At 39.9% G+C, this 17847-nt stretch overlaps 2 protein-coding genes across 2 annotated transcripts; one reads left to right on the forward strand and one right to left on the reverse strand.

Moving 5' to 3' along the window:
• Window positions 1-126: 126 nt before the first annotated feature.
• BRD7 (bromodomain containing 7) lies at window positions 127-13470 on the reverse strand. The gene is made up of 17 exons (XM_053987536.1): window positions 13333-13470; window positions 12779-12987; window positions 12227-12356; window positions 11782-11839; window positions 10509-10653; window positions 9228-9338; window positions 8710-8894; window positions 7830-7953; window positions 7141-7216; window positions 6516-6623; window positions 5771-5903; window positions 4898-5009; window positions 3720-3776; window positions 2810-2921; window positions 2518-2661; window positions 1289-1432; window positions 127-330 (listed from the first exon to the last, which is right to left on the reverse strand). Exons 1-17 carry the CDS (start codon window positions 13379-13381, stop codon window positions 266-268), a joined length of 1962 nt encoding a protein of 653 aa, XP_053843511.1. The 5' UTR covers window positions 13382-13470; the 3' UTR covers window positions 127-265.
• Window positions 13471-13569: 99 nt separating this feature from the next.
• LOC128812886 (uncharacterized) lies at window positions 13570-16990 on the forward strand. The gene is made up of 2 exons (XM_053987537.1): window positions 13570-15085; window positions 16661-16990. Exon 1 carries the CDS (start codon window positions 13862-13864, stop codon window positions 14684-14686), a length of 825 nt encoding a protein of 274 aa, XP_053843512.1. The 5' UTR covers window positions 13570-13861; the 3' UTR covers window positions 14687-15085; window positions 16661-16990.
• The last annotated feature ends 857 nt before the right edge of the window (window positions 16991-17847 follow it).

A 17847-nucleotide genomic window follows, 5' to 3' on the forward strand; every position in this document is an offset into this window, starting at 1 on the left:
TGACTTTTCCAGACACTTGGTAATTTAGGAAAACTTAAACGTGGCAGAGGAGTTTAAAAATATTATAGAGAATGCAAAAAGAATAATTTAGTCCATTTACATAGCAGAAGTAACTAATACAAACCCTTCAAAAGCCATCAGCTCCAAAATTTAATAAACAAAAGTATTTTAACACACAATAAAAACACATAGTGAATGCACCTGAAGGACATTTACCTGGTTCTTAAACAGAATCAAACAGACAGCTGTAAGCTGAACAGAATCTTCAGCTTGTAACTGCACCACACTCGTTTTCAGGGACAGTGATGGTCTTTTTAGGCTCTTCAAAATCTGAAAGTTTACAACAGATGATAGCATGTCACTGACCACAGAATGCTCAAGTGAAGACATGCATATAGAGCAGAGTATGCCTCAGATCATTTGCTATTTATGCAGATAGCCCTGTGTTAGCTGTTTGTTCTGCAACACTCCCAGAAAATCCCTTTTCATTTGGTTCTGTTACAAGGCCTCTGTGTAATGTTATGGAAAAGAAAAGGCTCAATAATTTTGAAATTGAAATTTCTTGAGCAGTTTCCTTAAAAATAGGAATGAGTTCCTGAATTAATCCTGCTCTTTCAGTTAAAATGTTATTTAATGAAAACTTTCATTTCCACATAAACCACAGATTGAGTGAATTTGTTGTGTGAATTATGTTTCATGAGAGGAAATTGTTCCTGCCCTACCCTAACTCTGGGTGCTCTTTTGCTGAGCATGTTCTGAATGGGAGAGGACAGGGTCTGGCACTGAGACTCCACTGACGAGACTCTCTAATCCAGCAAAAACAGCCACTACTTGTGCTGGATGAGGCGAGTTGAACTCACGCTGTCAAATTCCAAAGCACAACAGCTGGCCAAACTAAGCAAAAGGCTTGCACAGCCAAAAGCCTGCAGAAGGAATCACGATGTTCTCATTTTAGCAAGTGAGGAATTTTAACTCCACTCTTGCAACCTCACGCAAAATGGAAAAACTAAAATTAAATGAATTACTGAGATTTAAAATCTGGCAGTGTTGTAAGATGGATTGTAAAGTAACCATTGTAGCTGAAGCAAAGTTCCATACACACAAAAGATTCATTTTGGACTGAGACCAAAGGTAGCAACTTTCCATTTGAAAGAGAATTTAAAAAGGAGAGAAGAACTGAAAACTGGAACCATACTACTGCAAGTTCTACCATAAGCCAGTCTAAGGATTTGCAGATGTGGTTTTGTTCCAGCTGAACAGATGCTACAAGATGTTTTCATATACTCACCCTCTGTCAAATCCACCCAGCTGTCTTCTGTCTCAGGTAGAGGGACCGAGATTCCCATTGCTTTCCGGATTCCGTAGGTACTGACAATGTCACCTGGAGTCACTTGCTGGGCAAGTTCTTTCAGGTTATTGGTTACTCTTTCCGCTGGAAAAGATAAGAGCATGTGTTTATATGCTATATATAGAAACCAAATTGCTGAATCACCCTGCAAACAGTTCAATTATTTAGTACAAAGGCTACTATGTTAAGTAATATTTCTAGACCAGAAGAGCTGTGTTGTGCTGTGTGCAGCCATGCAAGACATCCTGGGAACCAAGAGACAAAGTAAGAACAGGAGGAATGAAACAGCTGCTGCCCAAGGCTTGCTGCCATCAGGAAACACCAGATGTTGAAGAGTAAGTTAGTGAAACTTGGGCCACACATGCAGCAGCTGGGAGAGGGCTGGTGGTACTCACACAGCACTGGTGTTAGTAATAGCTGGATTTTGGGATTCAGCACAAAGCTTTGGATATAAAGAGAGACTGTTCTTGTTGCTACAAGTGTGGTTTTCCCTCAAGAAGGAAGCCATAAGTAGTGAACCATTAAAAAGATAGTATTTGATCTGGTTTAGGCTTGGTGTGGTACCAACTTGGTCATATTTCTTCTGTAATGGGGAATTTATCTAATCACATCAATGTGGTTTAGTTTAGACCATGAATAGTCTTGCATTCTGAAGTCAGTTTTACTTGCCAAACAGGCACCCTGCACACAGTCCTATCTTACAGGGCTGCCATTTACACAAGCTGTGTAGTTGGTCTGTGAGAGAAGCAGGTTTGCTCAAACAACTAAAGAATGTATGACTGGTATTAATTAGTGTAACTCAATAGACTGATAACCAGATCCATCCTGGACCAAAGCTGGCCTTGCAATAACAACTTGGTAATACTTAATCGAGCCCTGTTCAAAGGCACTGCAAAACTCATGGAGTTATTGGTATTTGGCTAGTGTCTGCCCCATGGCATCAATGGATTCCATCAGTTCTAGGGACATTTAGGAATAAAGAGGAAATACTTGCAATTACTATTCAAGATTTTCATCTGGCTTTAAATGCAAAGAAGTTTAAATTAATCCTCTAGGCCTAACAGAGCACATAATGTACACTATAGCCCTTGAGATTTTTTTTTTTCTTGGAGTTGATACCAGTTGGGACTTCTCAATTCTGCAAGAATGATCAGAAAAAGTGTATTTACCTAAGTGCATTTCTCTGTAAGATGGACCCAGAAGACAAATCATGTTAGGGGGTGGTTTTGTACTCAGTCGCTCATTTTGAGCATCCTGGAGTTCTCTGAGCAGCTTTGTTGTTTCATCAAGTTTCCTCTGGAAGATTTCAGCCTCTGTTTAAAGAGAAAAAGGTAGTCCTCACTAGTAAGACCTAAATAAAGTCTATTTACTTACTTTCTGATATAAAATGTTGTAAGGGACTGAGGGACTAAAGGAGTTACACATACATGTATCAGAACTATGACTATCAAGAAGACTCACCCTCAGAATCAAACTCTTCTATAGGCATGCCAAAGTTCGTAACTGCTTTCAGAGCTGTAAGTCTGTCGCTATTAGCAGTGTCCAACCTGGCAGCAATATCAATTTCCATAATCTGAAAAAAAAATCAGCAAGTAATAATTTAGATAATATTTAGCTCAGCCTTGAAACAACCAAATTATCTGGGGAAGATCAGAATGCAAAGGTAAGGTTAGTGTACTCTACAGAAATAAGTAAACATACAGAGGGAAAGCTGAAAAGACCCTGTATAACTGACTGTTCTACAGTTATTGTTTGCTCATTCTATTTTATATGCAAATAGGAAATGGGGATACGCACAAATTATGTGGTAACTTAAGAGCAGCATCCCAATTAAAAAACAGTTTAGGTATTCCTTCAGCTCACCTAAAGGAGATTTTATCAAAGATCTGAGGCCAAAATTTAAAAGGAATCTGGGCACTGGCTGCAGGAGAGCATCCCTGGCCCTAGAACTGCTTTCTCTTTAATTGAGCAAAGTTTGCGTGGAACGATTTGAGATCTATATTGTATTGCCTACAAGGGGCACAAAGTGAGAACTTCTCAAAGACTGCCACATATTGTGTGGCATCTTACACTCATGCTACAAATTCATGTTAAACAAAACCAGATTAATACAGAAACAAAGCTATAGCTTTGAACAATCACAAACAAAAATACATAAGCATTTTCTTCCAATTCTCTTAACATAAAATTAAGACAATGTTTTGGAGAACCTTACTCTCCTCATGCCTACAAAGGGACACATCATTTTCACAAGACTTGCAGCTTGTCAAAGTCTCAGTGTTGTACAGCCCTGAAAGTTTTAGGTCCTTTTAGATCTGTGAGCTTGTTGGTTGGTTGGTTGGAGAAGTTAATTAATAAAGAAAAATTTTACCTTTACATCTTTCATTGCATCACTTCTTTCCTGTGGGCCTTCAGCTTCCTCACATGGCTGAATAAAGAATTTTTAAAGAAGGCGTTAAAATTACTCTTTTAAATTCAAAGAAAAATCTTACAAGATGCCATATTTTAGGTGAGTATGCAATGTCATAATTTGCTTTCACAGTAAAGCAAGTTATAATGCAGCTATTTTTTAGGGTCTTTCTTGGGGTATTGATGTTTACTGAAATACATTTTTTCAGCTCAGGTTTCATTTATCTTTGCAAAGTTCACAGCAATGTCACATCAGAGACTATTTACTGGGGTGCAGGAAGAAGAGGAAGGGTGGTTATTAGAGGCTGAGTTTTCTGTTTCTGTATGTAATTGTATTTCTCTTAAAAATGCCAAGAGTAAGAGGCCAAACCCTGACAGTCAGTGCCACTACTGGGTACAAGAAAAGAGCTAAACACATAATGCTAAGGAAAGGTCTGAGCTGAGGCAAAAAGGTCCATTAACTTTTTCTAGTATTAACTTAGGTAATATTTGACCCATTAGCAAAAGGCTACAATCTGTTTATTTCAATAGCCAGCATTGATTTGAACCTCAAAGCAAGACTTTTAGTTAACAGGAACTGTTCTGAGAAGATTCTCAAATAATCCTTGGATTGTCAATTAAGTTAAGGTTATCAAATGAGCCTCTTTGATTCCAGTTATGTTTAGCATGGACAGGACTGGAATTTCCTAAGAATTTGAAGTCACTGTTCAGTATTTTTACATAGCACATGTTTGATTTTAAAAGCACGGTACCAAGTAAAGGGAAAAACTACATATTAATTCACCTGAACTAAATAATGGCAGGTAGGAATGTGATAAAATTTTCATGGAAAAAAAAGCCTGTCAATGATCACCTCATTTTTAAACAACTGCTTATTGGTCTTGAAGCAGGAGTTAGTGATAATGGGATGGGATAATGGACAAAGAACGGGTAATTATTTCTCCATATACAATATGTTAATAATCACTCCTGAACAATACAACAATTCCTTTCCAGAAAACCCTGCCACTGGAGGCAAAGATCAGTCTTTACTTTCCAATTCTATCAGTTAAAAGGAAGCCCATCAACAGGATTAGCATCATCCTTCTCTTGCTTTAGAGCTAAAACCAAAGACTAGATAGTACACAAATCCACTCTTACCATTTCTAGTTCTCTGAGAGCTCTAGAATGTCCTCCTTTAGTTAGAACATCCAGCAAACTATCAGCCATTAAAAGAGGATAATCCTGGGATTTCATAAAAAAATCTTGAATACTGAAAGAATAAAGATAGTTAAGGTAACTACTTTCATATCAAACATTTAATGTAAAAGTTATGTAAGGTCAAACCAATATGTATAGCACAGAAAACACAAAAAATAGGAGAGGATCTGATCAAAATGGATTGCTTTAGTTTAATCATGCCTGCCTTCTGTAGCTGAGGAGAATCCATTCTGAATGGGACACTGGAAAACTTGGAAAAGTGTAGTGTCTCAGGCAGCTGAAACACGAAAGCAAACTTGCACAGGCTCTTCACGTTAACATTGTACTAAAGTATTCCTCCCTTTCCTAAAAATTTATATCACTGTGCTGGCTACTTGTGAAATTCTCATAAAACAAAAGAGGTTTGCAATTTTTACAATCAAGAATAATAAACCAATAGAATTATTTTTACAAAGCTGTATCTCATTCAAGGCAGTAATTAAAGTGAAAAAACCCATCAGTTTGTATAAACATTTGTACAACTCAGTATTCTTCTGGCTTTGAACATAAGTCCTTCAGTTATAAATACATCTAAGTTTAGACAGTGTACTCCTAGGAATCAGCAGCATCAAAATTCTTCCATCTTGGCTAATTTCACTTCAGAGGCAGGTTCTTCTACTGAAGTGTTTGTTTCTTACACAAACCCCTGTGAGCTATAAAGACAGTGGGGCCATCCCTCCACAGCAAAGCCAGCCCATCCTGTAGAGAGTTGCACATAACTATAACTGCCTGTGTCCATGGGAGCTGTACTGTGCATCCTGCTTGCTGGATTACCTGGAAGATCCTTGATTAGAGTCTTCCCCATATGTTGAGTAGATTAAGTCAGAATCTTCTTTGCTTATGTTGGCAAACGTTGAATCATATGTTGGTGCATAGGAACTGAAGGGTCCGTAATTCAAGTATGTCACTAATGAATAACAATAGTATTAATTATTACCCTGCTTTGCATGCATCAGCTAGAAATGAGAAGGGGCTGTAAAACAATCCTCAAGAAAAAACTTTGAAGGAATGTATTTGTTAAGGACTTCACAGAACATCATCTGTTAACAACTAACAATTTTTAATAAGATCTAAATCAAATGCATTTGTATTTGCAAATATGGCATTAATACCACTGTGTGCCTCAGCACAACATGAAGAGTCTGATGCTGGAAAAAGGTTCTCAGGCTCACCCCTGCTCTTTTAAAGCCACCAAAAACCTTTCTCTATCTGGTTGTTTCTCTTCTCAGTGTAGATAAAAAGTAGATATCTTGCCCCTTCTGTATGTGTAACTTAAGCTGGACTCTGTGATGTGCTGTTTAATTGTGTAATGGATGCAAAGAATCAGAGAATGGTTTGGGTTGGGAGGGACCTTAAAGATCATCTAGTTCCAACCCCTCTGCCATGGGCAAGGACACCTAATAATGTGCTTTATCTTTAGAAATCCTTAGTTCCAAATTTGTGTGCCAGTAACAATATCAATACACTTTGTTTATAGAAGAAGGATTTGTGTTTAAAAAAAAAAAAAATCAGCACTTACCTGGAGTAACCTTGTTTCTTTTATCTTCTTTGAACCCCTGTAATGTATTAACTCCTGACTGAAGCCTTCCTGCTGTCATTCCCAGCTTTACAGGGCAGTAACCTGGTTCTGCAATAGGACATATCAAAACACAGAAACAGAGAAGGCATATGAAGATGACTTAATTCATTTAACACTCACAGCTAAGAATGCAAAATAAACAGGACATGGCTCTCAAAGTGTGCTTTCCTATCCAAATGCTTCATGCTAATGATCTGGGACCCAGACAATTCCCAATTCTAAAACATCTGTGATCTTCTGGGTCAGCAGACACTGCACTCTGTACATGGATCAGAAATAAGAGGATCCCAGGAAATTCTCCAGCAGCAAAAGTGTTCTTTTGCAGCTTCCACAAACAGCTGACACAAATCAGAGAAGCAATAGCACTGAGGACTCCCACCAGCTGCTCCTAACAACAGCCACAGCTGAGGCCCATCTATGTGATCCCTCAGCCACAGCTTTTCCAATCCAGATCTTTATCAGGCTGGAAAGAGGCATTCAGTTCTTGGCCAGGATTTGCTCATCTGGCCCTGCAAAGATGCCAGGTATGTGGAAGTCACTTGTTACCTGAACCATGCCAACTTACCTCCTGCAGCGAGGTCAACGGGATTAAGAAGGCCCAGAGTCGTTGTACCATCTGGTTTTCTTCTTTCAAATTCACACTGAAATAAGATTAGACTATTTTAATTTACATAGCACTTGAAAATCCTGGTCCTTAAACTAATGAAAACATTTAATGAAACTGTCCTATCTGCAGGAATAAGAAAGGAAATCAGTCACTCAGAATTGAGTGCGCTCTAAATTTTTACTTTCACTAGATAATTTTATTATTGGTATAGGCACAAAAATTAAGATTTTATGATAAATATTAGTGTTTCTGCAGAGGCCAAGTGACAAAAAATGTAGAAAATGAAACAGGCATAGTATTATACTACCAATCTGAGTTTCTTCTCCTGTAATATTAATAACTTTGATCAGGTATGTTTCAGAACTAAGAGACTTTTGCAGGTCAGATTTATTTTCTTGAGCTTTCTACTCTTCAGCCTTTTCTATTACTTTATTGAAAATTTTAGCTCAACTTGCTCTGCTGGTGAAATTCAGCATGCATTCAAACAGCACTTTCTTTTTAACCTTTTGATGTTACATAGATGATCAATGGTGTAAAATGGTGTAAGCTGCAGTAAAAGCAGATATGAAGTTTCAACTGGTGTAAGAGGCCAAGGAAACTTGATTTCTGGAAAAGGGAAAGGAGCTACCAAACCCCCCAGTGCTTACCTGGCTGTTTGCAAGGCGCCTGGTTAACTTGCCTCCGGACTCCTTAACAATCCGATCAATCTGCTCCTGCTCCCTTTCCAAGCTATTGCTTCGTAATTTGTCTTCAAGCAGGTCTTTATCCTTCCTGTGAATATGCCCACACAATTTAGGGACTAGCTGGAACACCAACTGGCTAAATAATACAACAGGATACTGTGACAATAGTTTTAGCCAACTCTGTACCTGGTTTTGTAGACAAAACAACTAACAACAAAAGAGTGCTATTGAATATGACTGTATTTAATACAGCTGGGGAAGGCATGTGACAAAGGTTTACATCAGTAAATGCTATGTTAATAACTGTAAAGGTCTCCCAGAAAACAAAAGATACTCTTAATTTTAGTATCCAGCATTTATTTACCTAAGTATTTCCCATCTTCATATCTGGTATTTCTAGATATGAATAGCTATTTCAGAAAGTACACTTTCTGTAGCTAGGCAGTTCCATGTTTCAAATACAACTACTATGCAAACAAACAAACAAAAAGTAATAAAAACTGACTATGTAGCTTTTTGTACCAAAATGTTTAAAAGCACATGTTTGCAAGCTTTCTCCAAAACTACACAGTGTCCGTGAAAGGGACACTAAACCAGAAAATAAATGAAGGAATGGCGTTGACGAACAGTACATGGTTACCTACACTCAAAAATTATTGTATCATAAATGATTCTAAACTAATTTGGTTTTAGTTGATGAGGATGCTTTATGTAACTGTTGATCCCTTGAGATGAAAATATATAAGCAGTACCAGAGAGAAACCCACATCCACTGGACCCTAAGTCATCTTGTTTCTGTAGCATTTAAAAGGTGTATCCTATTATGACTCAGATAATACTTCACTTTTTGTGCTCTTTGCTAGGTGTTTTGAATGCTTTGGTGTCACCATCCATAGGTTCTCCTCTGTCTTTCCCAGGACCATTTTCCTCTTCCCCAGTTTGCTGCAGTTCTGTCTTGTCCTTCTGCTTCCTTGTCTTCTGCAGGTCAGCCATGAATTCTATACTTTGTTTCAGGCTCTGAATTCTCTCCTGAATAACATCAAAATCCTTTTATTTGCTGCTTCAATGAATCTTTTTGTAACCTACCCACAGAGACTAATTTTATTTGAGTTCTTTCTTTCTTACACTAGAAAACATAAACAGAGTCTAGAAGGTGAAATACTAAATTCAACTGTTTCTACAATGACTGATCTGGCAGCATTACTAAAACAATGTACTATTTATATTCCAATATACAAGCATTTAACAAATCCCAATCAAGGTTTTATTAATTTTCAAGAGATCCCTGTAAAAGGGATAAACAGTGATCAAAAAAAAAGAAGCAGTATACTTTTTAATATTTTGGTTGGTGTTTTTTGTTACCTGGCTAAGTATCTTCATCCCTGAGTGCAGCAGTTTTTTTGCAGCTTTGTAGTAAATGGTGTCTGGTTTGTTGTAAATCATTGCATTATTACACATCAGTTTGAAGTTATCCTGTTCAAACAAGAATAATTTTGGAGTGAAAGTTAATTTTACAATGTACTATACTAATATTCTTGTTGCAAATGGGGTGTCTTGAGCTTTAGGGAAATAATATTAGGAGAACACTTTTAATTAATGAATTTAAGAAATCTATTAAAAATATAAACAGGGATAAGTATGTAACTCTGTTTTAAGACCTGAATCTATCAACCTAACAAACATCCTTGAAATACTCTGAAGTGTTCAGTACTGTTTGTAGTTTTTAAAGTTTTAAGGGAAGCCCTCTTAGCTACAACTAATGATGTGCTGGCCAATCAGCAGTCATTAAAACAAAGTGAAGCAACATAACAAAGACAAAGAAAAGCTGCAGTGCAAAGTTAAATTATTACAAAGACTATCCCAAAGTTTTAGTTACAATGAAGAAATGTATGCTTGTTTGAAATTCAAGTGAGCTAGAAACTGCACTTCTATACTCACTGCAGCCTCTACAGGTAAATATGTTTTATCCTATTCTCATTTATTTACAAAGTTAAAATTAAAAACTAACCAGAAACAGCTGTTACAACAGGGAATGCTCTTCTTAACTTTTGGAGCTCTAAAGAAGAATGTACAAGAAAATACAACCAATACTATTAACTAACATATGCCTAATTGTTAATTACACACAAATTACACTTCTCAGGTCCTCATCTAGCCCAGTAAAGAACTAGAGTGTTTCTGACAAAAAAACAAAACAAAACCAGGCCCCACATCTTTTAAAAGCTCAAGGAGGCTTTCAAGCCAGGCCCTTGAATCCATTAGGCACACTACAGCACCAGGACAAGTGGTTGCTGTCAACAGGACCAAGCTCACAGCGCCTTGAGTTGTTGATCTCTATGACCAGACTAGCCTGGAAAGAGTAATAGATCTGAAACAACTGACAGGCTGAAGGACAAACTGACAGATTCCATGCAATCCTGCACAAAACCTGAAACCATCTGCATCTTTTTGAGATGCACATTTACAAACTGGAAGTGTTTTCCCTTTTACAGTCAGAACTTTCTTGCTCACAAAAATTCAAGAAGAAGCATTTCTTGAGGCACAGTACTGATTTGTTTTGGCATCTTTCTATTCCCATAAAATACTAGCCCTCAAGTCAGTTGAGCATAATCTCTGTAGTCAAAACAAAATTCAAAGCATTACCTTTAATTCTTCTATGGACTGGTACCCATTGTTCTTGATCTTCTCTTTCATGGTACTAAAATCCATTGGGTTTTTAATGATCATGGAATAGCCAGGAGCAATAAAGTCAGTCACAGGAAATGAAAAGAAAGAACTTGGATCCTTTCTGTTAAGAAATGAAAGATGTTTTTTTATGTTTCAACTTATAACAAAGAACATACTGAGTCTGGAATTAAATAGGAAGGAAATAACTAAGCGGAAAAGAAATCAGAACTATAAAGAGAGAAATAGCTTGCATCAGCATAATCTTTCCCTTTCAAGGTTGAAAAGATCTCATATGCAGACCCATACACCAAGAAAGTACTACAAATGTATTTCAGAAATTCCTTCTATATTTTGATAACTACCTGTGTTCCCCAGAAGATGAAAAAAAACACATTTTTTTAAAAAGGTTTTAGATTTTAACAAATGTGTTCTATACCATATTAGAAATAATTAAAAAATTAAAGAAATATATAGAATATAAGAATATTCTTGTCATTTATTGCTTACTCAGAAATTATCAGAAGGGAAGAGACAGGGTTCAAAATCAAAAGTGCTGCTTTTTGTACGCACTGAAAGGGAGCCAAAACTAACAGAGGCATCTTTTGATAGTTTAAGTTTCTTGAAACTGACACCACACCTAGGTCTTGAAAATTTACAGATAAGAGAAAATTTGCAAACAAAGTTTCAAGCTCAGACTGGTGAGACAGCTAAAGGGAAAGATCTTTCAACCACTCTTGCACAAGATGCAGATACTCTTAAAGTCAAGAAAGATTATCTTAAATAAAAGACTACTTGAAAGAACTGTAGACTTGATTGTTTTAACCAAAAGACATGTGGTTAGTAAAACAGTAAGGGAACATGGTTGAAGTTTTCAAGTGCATACTTCCTTTTTATAGTAAATAATGCTAAAATAGGAGAACTCAAGGTAAAAGAAACTTTGGCAAATTAATTATATTCTCTTGTGCTTTCCTTTCAAAAGCTTCCACTAAAGAAAGCATCACGTTATTGGAAAACCTTCCTGGATTTGAAAGCTTTTTAAAACTACTATGAACTTGAAACTAGAGGTGTTCACAACAAGCCTAAGCTGAAGAGAAGTTCTAAGTACACTTTCTTAAACTAGCACTTAAATTCCTAAAATAGCCCTCTTATATTTACCAATAATATTTTGACTCAGCTTTGTGTGTGCCCCTTCCCTTACTGGATGTTATTTTCACTTCACGGCTCTGCAAGCCTGTAGCACAGACATTACCTCTGCAGCTGTCTCATGAGTTGATTCAGAGCTTCCTGCAGTGGTGTCTGCTCCACCTCTAGACCAAAAACAAGGGAGGGGGAGAAACAGTGTGAGGCAGAGCTGACTGCACTTCCAAGATAGTAGAAATCAACCAAACAAAACTGATGCACCTTGACAATTCAGTGTAAAGAAAAGAATATAATGGCAAACCCCACAATACCTACGGGGGATCTAGTTTTCTCATTGCCCTTACTTGACATTCTGCTCACTCTGACAGAAGTACCAGATACCACTCTGCAAAAAAGTGTACAGCAACCTAATACCAGACTTTTGTACAAGATGGACAAAAACACTGAGATGGCACAAAATGCCAAGTCACTTACTACAGAAACAAACAACAATAAAACATGAGTCAATTACAGAAAACATGAATTAGAAAAAGAAATTTCTTTTTTCCCCCTACCCTCCTGCTTGGATAAAGTGCTCGTCAGTGGTTTCTCTGGTGACAATTCCATTCTGACGGGGGTCTGGCATTTCATTTCCTGTTCGCCCTCGCTGTCTGCATGGTCTCGATCTCGTTTCTTTTTATCCTCCTGGAAAGATTGTTATGGAAATGTAAGACCACCTGCAAACCCTGCATTACTAACGTACATAATGCTCTCTAGAGTTTTCAAAACATATTCACAAAATTTAAAAAATAAGAATAGTTTGTAAGTGCTTAAAAATTCTGTATTCTTTATGTACTGTCTCCATCTGCTGGACACTGAAATAATTCGGCCAAACAATGCACTGTATCACTGAATTAGTTGTTTAGAAAAAGTGACAGCTACCTGGTGTGCATCCTTTAAAAATGAGACAGGAACGCCTCACACACCGAGGCTGAATGTATTCCAATTTAAGGATACAAGTTACAATTATCTGCTGACCTTTGGCTGTGAAACCTAGAGAAAGTCAGTTTTTGTTTGTTTGGTTTTTTTTTTTTTTTTTGCTAAAATGCAGTAGCATGAATACATACTTTAACTTTTCTCCTTCTTTTCTCCTTTTCTTCGCCAGGAACTTGTTTTTCTCCTTTCTTTCTCTTTTTCCTTTTTCTGTCCTTGTGTTTTTCGTGTTCAGATTTGTCTTCGTAGAGGCTGGAATCAAGTCCTGAATTTCCAGTGGAGAGCTCAGCAACTTCATTTCCTCCAACTTTCAGCACCAGCTTCAGCGGCTTTTCCACGTATTCTTAAACCAGCAGAGAAACGGGCTGTGTGAATACCAGATAAAACACTCCCGTCCTCAATAACCCCGCGCGATCACTCCTCTTGCTCACCGCACCATTTCCTCATTTCCAGTCCCTGCAGCTGCTTCTCCCCCGCGCAGGGCCGAGCCCGCCGCCCCTCTCCCGACCCCGGGCCCGGCGGCGGAGCGAGGGCCCCGCTCCCCGCAGCCTCAGCCCGGAGCGTTCAAACCGCCCCGGCGCTGGGCCCGGCGGGGCGGGGCGGGCGCCGCCGGGGGCTCCAGGGCCCGCGTCCGCTTCGGGCCGCGCTGCCCGGCGGCCTCTGCCCGCCCACCCCCGTAGGGACCCACCCTCGTAGGGATGTTTGTCCGACTTGTGCTTCTTGTGCTTCTTCCCCATGGCCCCGGCCCGGCCCGCGCGGGAGAGGCCGCGCTGTTGAGGCGGAGCCCGGCCCGGCCCCGCGCGGCCCGCACCAGGCGATGGCGGCCGCAGCGCCCCCTGGCGCGCTGGAGGTCTGGCGCAGGCGCAGCGGTGGGTGGGTGAGCGGCGGCGTGGCCGGGCAGCGGCAGCATCGGGATCCGCGATCCGCCCCGCGCCTGTACGGGGAGCGAGGGCTGGGGGCATTTCCCCTTGTGAGCAGCCCCCTCCGCTCCCCGGGCAGCGTCGCCTCTCCAGAACCCTCACGGCATCCTACCGAATCATAAAATGTTCAAGGCTGGAAGAGACCTTAAACTACCCCTAAACCACATCACCCTGAGCCAGATCCACGCACCTCTTCAACACCTCTAGGGATGGTGACTCCACCACTTCCCTGGGCAGCCTGTTCCAAGGCCAGATCACCCGAATAGTGATTTTTTTTCCCCCTGATATCTAATCTGAATGTCGCCTGTCCTGCGCCTGCCGCATTCTCCCGCGCCCCCTCCCCTCACGCAGCCGCCAGCAGCTCCTCGCTGCTCCCCCGGCGCTGCCCCTTGCTCCCAGCCTGAGGCGGGCCGTGCCCGCATCCCTGCCCCTCTTATCCCACCCTTGGGAACCCGGGCCAGTGCAGCCCTTCAGAGACTTGGGCAGGACTCTCGGAGCCACAGAATCGCTGAGGCTGGAAAGGACCTCTGCGGCCATCGAGTCACTCCTGTGACCGATCACCACCGTGACAACCAGGCCCTGGCACTGAGGGCCACGTCCGGACAGTCCCTAAACACCCCCAGGGACGGTGACTCCACCACCCGAGCACTCAGCCTGAGTCCTGCTGTGTTGGCAGAACCCGGTGCCACAGAATGTCCCTGCCGTGACTGCGTGTGCCAGGGGCCGAAGGTGACAGCAACGGGAGGGGTGCCGTGGCAGTCTGTCCTTCTGTCAGCAGAGTTTGCTCTGCTCCCGGATGGATGCCAGGGGGCCGCCGAGGTTCCTGGCTTCTCGGCTGCGATGCGGCCACGACCTGGCTGCTGCTGCCGGCCGGGCACGTTAGGCCCTGGTTCACCACAGACCCTCAGTCTGGGACAAAGGCTTGCTGTTCCTGGAGTTTGGGAACCTGTGCCTAAATCTGTACCAGTGAGAAGAGCAGAGGATGCGTCTACCCGAGGAAGGGTTGGCAGAGGTGTGTCGAGTCTGTACCCATCCAAGGGACACGTCTCTCCTGTGCCCTGGCAAACGGCAGTGATGGCTCTGTCTGTCCTGCACAGGCTGGGACAGGCTCAGCCTTGCTGAGTGCCTAAACCTGCTCACTAGTTTTGAAAGTGAATCAGGTTAAAACTGAGGAAAAAATATATATTTTCCATTACCAGTCAAAAATAAGAAATTCTGACCTCCTAGAAATGCTGGAAGTTGTCCATTTGCCTTGCGTGGGAGTGCTCCCAAAGCAAGCAACTGGTTTTCAAAATTAAACGCAATGCTGACTGTATAGTCTTTCAAAGTTGATAGTGTATTTGTTGCTATTGCTTAAGCTGCAGTCATTGCTGTTTCAACAGCACTGTGTAGGTATTGTTTTCTGCCAAGACCTCTTCAACAGTGCACCTTGAAATTTCACTTCTCTGAAGTCTGGAGTGCAAAAATAAATTGTTTCTATTTCAAAAGAGAAACTTTAATTTACTCCCACACAATAGTCCTGTAAGTATTCCTCAAGTTTGTTGAATTTTACGTGATGTTTTATAGCTAAAAGAAAAAAAGAGTTGTTAATTAGAAATTTATGATATGTAGAATTAAAAATTTGTGATATGTATGGCTGTACAGTGATACAAGGTTTATTTTGAGAGGTTGTAAAGATTGAGAAAATCTCTTGTCTGTTGTCCATTCAGTCACTGGGAGTGTAATCAGATGTGACAGCTTTGTTTTGCATTTTGCTGGTTACATTACTGTCATTTGGTATCCTACTCAGAGAATTGTGTGGGTGGTGCTCTGGAATAAACCACAGCTTTCCTGCTTGATCTTACTCCAGTAGTTTGAAATTCAGTTATAATGGACGCAGTTGTTTTTCTAATTCACATCTGGATCCTTTAAAACTCTTATTGCATGTGCAGTGAATGTTCTTAAGCATACTTTAGTGAGAGGTAGAGGGCTTTTGCTTGGGATATGGCCACATGTAGAAAATACAAGACTAGTAAATATTTAAAGGACATGTTTTATAGAATGAAAAAATGTTGCTATATCCTCTGTTCCCACAAGAAGATTGGCAGACTTTCTAGGGTTTTTTTTCTTTCAGCTGTCATATGGTAAGATCATTTGTTCAATTGTTATTCTGAAATTTCCTGACTAATCTTGTCCTGAATTTAATAAAATCTCAGAGAATTATACACAAACGAGTAATGTGAGATCTGGCCAATATTGAGAGCTTCTAGGTCTCTCCTTCAATAGCATCCTCTGGTCAGAGAAGGATATTTCTGAACAGTTAGTCCTCACAGACACCTAGAATACACACTGGCTTTGCTATCCCTGTCTCTAGCTCTGCTTTCCCATTAGAAGATCAGTATTTCTTCCCACTCCAAACCCCTCATAGCCTAGCTGGACATAATGTCTGAAACACCATTTGTAAGCCTCTGAAGAATTATCAATGTTTGGTATTAGAAGGCAGGGTCTCATTCTTGTTGAATGTGCAGAGGTAATAATTTCAATTCATTGCATATTTTCTGAGGGTCATGTTCTTCATCTGTGTCAAGTTTCTAAAGCAACTAGCATTTAAGAGTGAGAGACAATAATGTATGTTATCACTGTGAGCCACGAACAGATAAAATGTTCAAAAATAGATCATTGAGTCATTAATGGTTTGGGTTGGAAAGGACCTTAAAGACCACCTAGTTCCAACCCCTCTGCCATGGACAGGGACACCTTTCAGTAGATCAGGTTAGTTAGAGCTCCATCCACTCTAGCCTTCAACACTTTTAAGATGTCCAAGTGTTTTCACATATACCTTTTCTATCTCATAAGGAACTTTTATTGAGATCCATGGAAAGCATATTAGTGTATATTCATTTAGCTAGACATCAAATACCATAATTTTTAAATTGGTCATATTTGGGTTTTTTTGATCCCACTCCTCCCTGAAAGAAAAAAGAAGGATGCAATAAGCAGGGTTATTTGTGGGTTTGTCTTTGCTCAGTGAGTATGTAGCATAGGCATTATAATTTAGTGTGTCAACAGAGATATTAAAAACTTAGTGAAACCTTGTTGCTTTAATCACTGCTTCAGGAGGAAGAGGTAGATCCTGGTAACAGCAGAAATGTGCAGAGGCCGCTGCAAGGCACAGGAGGAGAGTGTGCCAAAGTCTTTGGAAGCAGGTTTCTGTGAATGCACAAGCATTCAAGAAAGAAGCCCATTTCCCAAGGAACCTGGGATGCTAAAGTCACTGGGAGGTTTTCAAAAGTAGGTTTGGTTTGTAATCTGTGACACATGGAAACATTGGAATAAAGGTTTTGTGTCAGACATTCATTTTAAACCAGTATTTTACCCCAACACACCTTTCTAAAAATACCTGAACACATGTGGCTGAAGTAAAGGATGTAGTCAATATTTTATTGATTGTTGAGTTATTAATATGACTTTTAAATCAGTTACTCATTAGCTGAAAATATGATCAATACAAATATTTTCTTGATTCTGTGAGTATTAAAGGGACATTGTCATTTTCCATGTCCTGGCAAAATCCACTGTGACAGATGGCATTTTTTCCCTTAATTTGAACAGACAGTATCATCATTATGATGCATTTTCTCTTTTTTCAATTTAGCACTGAAGTGTCTTATTCATTTACTCATGAAAATAGGCAATTATCTGTTTCTACTCCGAGATCCTTATGACTGTAATAAACTTTATAATAAGGTTGTAATTCAGTCATAGAGATGATTATCTTATTGTCCATAAAGCACTCATATGGATCATGCTCTAAGATCTGTGTGTGTGTATATTTGTACAAATCTGTGTTTTGTAAATATCTTTCCTGTGACCTTGCCCAGATCCTGCTGGCACCTCTTTTAATAACTCTCTTTTGAAGTGATTTTGTGCAACTGAAGAAATACCTTGTTGCACACCTCTGAATTAAAATAGCAAAAATTTTGCTAGATATGCATGAAATTGCATGAAATTTAAACATTTATGACCTTGGTTCTTGGCTGCTATTGCTGCACAGGTAGGGAAAATGCAATAGGATTCAGCTGGATCCTCATGAGAGGGGATTGATGGACAAATGGGATTTATCCATCCTCCCTGCCTTTCCCTAGTCCTCTGGAGGATGTGAAGCAAAAGAAGGGAGAAAGCTGAACATCAAGCAAGTTGGAACTGAAGCCTGTCTTAGCAATTGCAGCAGGTAATTTCCCTGGGGAGGAGAGATGTTACTGGCAGAGGCCAGTAGATTATATGTATATATATTTTTTGTCAAA

This window comes from Vidua macroura, chromosome 11 (genome assembly GCF_024509145.1).
Source record: "Vidua macroura isolate BioBank_ID:100142 chromosome 11, ASM2450914v1, whole genome shotgun sequence".
Taxonomy (NCBI): Eukaryota; Metazoa; Chordata; class Aves; order Passeriformes; family Viduidae; genus Vidua; species Vidua macroura.

Excerpts from the sequence above, each read along its gene's own strand:
- BRD7 (XM_053987536.1), bottom strand. The coding sequence starts at position 13,381 with ATGGGGAAGAAGCACAAGAAGCACAAGTCGGACAAACATCCCTACGAG. Across the intron at positions 3,777-4,897 it reads CTCTCAGAGAACTAGAAATG|CCATGTGAGGAAGCTGAAGG; the intron begins GTAAGAGTGGAT and ends TTCTTTATTCAG. Across the intron at positions 2,922-3,719 it reads ATGCAATGAAAGATGTAAAG|ATTATGGAAATTGATATTGC; the intron begins GTAAAATTTTTC and ends TTTTTTTTTCAG.
- LOC128812886 (XM_053987537.1), top strand. The coding sequence starts at position 13,862 with ATGTCGCCTGTCCTGCGCCTGCCGCATTCTCCCGCGCCCCCTCCCCTC.